General features: G+C 39.3%; 1 protein-coding gene across 1 annotated transcript; it reads right to left on the bottom strand.

Moving 5' to 3' along the window:
- Positions 1-247: 247 nt before the first annotated feature.
- Positions 248-1,503, bottom strand: LOC149545978 (metalloendoproteinase 1-like). The gene has a single exon (XM_089794524.1). The coding sequence runs from the start codon at positions 1,501-1,503 to the stop codon at positions 328-330; it is 1,176 nt and encodes a 391-aa protein (XP_089650650.1). The 3' UTR covers positions 248-327.
- Between the last annotated feature and the right edge of the window lie 1,030 nt (positions 1,504-2,533).

Genomic DNA, 2,533 nt, shown 5'->3' with positions numbered 1-2,533 from the left:
TCTTGAATCTTACAAAACCCCAGATATTTTTGAGAATGCACAACAGTTTATTCAGTTCTTATAAGAATGGATAAAAAGTAATTAATTCCAGAAGTGATTCTGAAAATGATAACCTGAGAAATAATCTGAAAATATAGTGCTGTAAATTACCATAAGGATATTGAAATTGTGCACAAAACTAAAACAACAAATCGCACTTGTTGGCAAAAGTCTCAAAGTAGTGCAATCTATTAAAATTGGATGTCCTCAAAAATTTTACAATCAAATCATTCCAGTAATATTGCAAAAATCTTCAAAAAGAGAGACAGAAAGTGTTTGCAGAAGAAATCAAATATGATAAGACAGACGTGTGCCTATTAATATGAGAAAAACAGCTAGCACAAGAAATCCATAGCTAACAAAATGAATGTGGGAGGGCCCAGCCTCAATTCTTTCTTCCTTCTGTTGGTCATCATCTGGATCTTGCTGATTGGCTATTCGACTTCCATAAAGAGCCCTGGCAGCAAGGATATCATCAGCAGTGAGGGCGTGCCTAATGTATCCCGGCTCTAGAGTGGGATGCATTACAGAATCTTCAATTTTGGAATGACGCAGTCCAATGACATGGCCAATCTCATGAACAGCAGTGCTCTGAATATCAAACGCTAAGGAATGTTGAGTTATGTGGAAGCTTGTTGTCCAAGGCTTTTCAACGTTAAAGTGAAAACGGCCATCCTCCGGACCAAATGCATGTGCCACTGTGACAGCAGGCCCTTCAAATGGGGTTCCATCACCGTGGTCACCTTTCACAAACTCAATCTTTATATTTGCCTCCTCAAATTGATTTGTTTCTGAAAAATTAAGTGGAACCACTGCTGCCCAGCTGTCAAATGCAGAAGCCAGTGCCTTGTGGATGTCCTCCTTGGAGAGAATTCTTGACTCTACTTGGGCAATGTTGGAGGAAAAGGCGTATGTGAGATCATGGGTACTTGTCCACTTTTCCTTCCTAATGGGCACTGACCACAGCTCCTGGTTCCATGAACTGCCCTTAGAAGGTGCTTTAAAGAAGAAAACTAGAAGTTCATCAGGTATATCTTCCCTACTACATCTGGGGATGTGCATGGCACCCAGTGTCTCTTGGTCTAGGATGCCTGTGACAGTAAGATTGAAGTTCTTCTGGTACATGCGGAGACCCTTTTCGAGCTGGTCGTCAAACAGGTCATCCCATGCATGTTGTTCCTGTTGCTCCTGTTTCTCATGCAAGAGATAGCCAAAAGTGGCCAAATATAGCTTTATACTACTTATCCCATCATGTCTGTCACCTTTCTTGAGGTCCAGGCTGCTCAAAAGATCCAATTCAGACACTGTAGCAGGAACCTCCACCTTCTTTATATCAAGGCCCAATGGTCTTCCAGTCTTTTGTCTTCCATATCTGTGAGAAGAGATGGTTTCAGCCATTATTATGACCACAACAATTGCAAATACTACCAGACCTCTGCATTCACTGAACCTGAATTTGGCCATTTCTAAAACACTCTATCCCAAGCTCTCCTTCTCTCTATTTCAGCAATATCTTAGTTTCCTTTAATTTCAAAATCCATGGGTGTTTGAACTTTCAGTCAGATCAATCCTGACAACACCAATTAAACAGAAACCAAGATAAGCAAGAATTTATCGGCAGATGTAATCCGAAAATACAACACCAGGTTTCCTTCGATATAACTGAAAAGAAAATTGATCGAATTGAACTGGATGATGAAAAATGCAGTTGTCAAGAATAAATTGAAAGGGGTAATGAAACATGCAGCTGGGAACGATATAAAGATGAATACATTGTCATTGATTAACTCGAATTGGGTGATGGAAGTTGGTTTTGATAAAACTTTAGTGCCCATTTATAGAATTGAATAATTATTAATAAAAGAAAAGCAATGGCATGCGTTTTAGAACTTGATGATTTATCAGTTCTTGGAATTGATCCAGAAGGATATGTTTGAAGGCTTCCGCATCTCAAATTGGCAATCATAAGTTCTTGGAAACATGCCGCTGGGAACAATTAAAGAGTCGGTACTGGGAATGATTAAAGAGACATGCTACGGGAAATGGTAAGATGAATGCATTGACAATTTGACATTGATAAACTTGAATTGAGTAACGATACAAGAAGTTGCTCCAGATAAAACTTAAGAGCCCATTAAAAAATTGAGATGGGTATTGATTAAAGAGAAGTAGTGACTTACATTTTAGAGCTTAGCCTTGAAGCCAATGTAGAATTTCTTAGCCCTGAAGCCAAGGATATGTTTGAAGGCTTCCGCGGCTCAAGAAAAGTCAGGAAAACACTCCGAAGAAGTTCTTGAAATGCTGCAGCCTGATTGACAGAAGTTTACCGTGCCGTGCGTGGGGAAATAAATCAAACGCCTCTATGATTCCTGGCTTGCCATGGTAGACGTTGAGATTAAATTAGGACCTCATTCTTCTAATTTAAAGACTAATTTCAAATTTTTGCGACCACCACGACCATGATATTTGTTAGTTCTTTCAAAACAAAGAAATT

This window comes from Cupressus sempervirens, chromosome 7 (assembly GCF_028749045.1).
Source record: "Cupressus sempervirens isolate cs-2001-9-10 chromosome 7, ASM2874904v1, whole genome shotgun sequence".
Taxonomy (NCBI): domain Eukaryota; kingdom Viridiplantae; phylum Streptophyta; class Pinopsida; order Cupressales; family Cupressaceae; genus Cupressus; species Cupressus sempervirens.
This window is presented reverse-complemented; position numbering and strand designations above follow the sequence as displayed.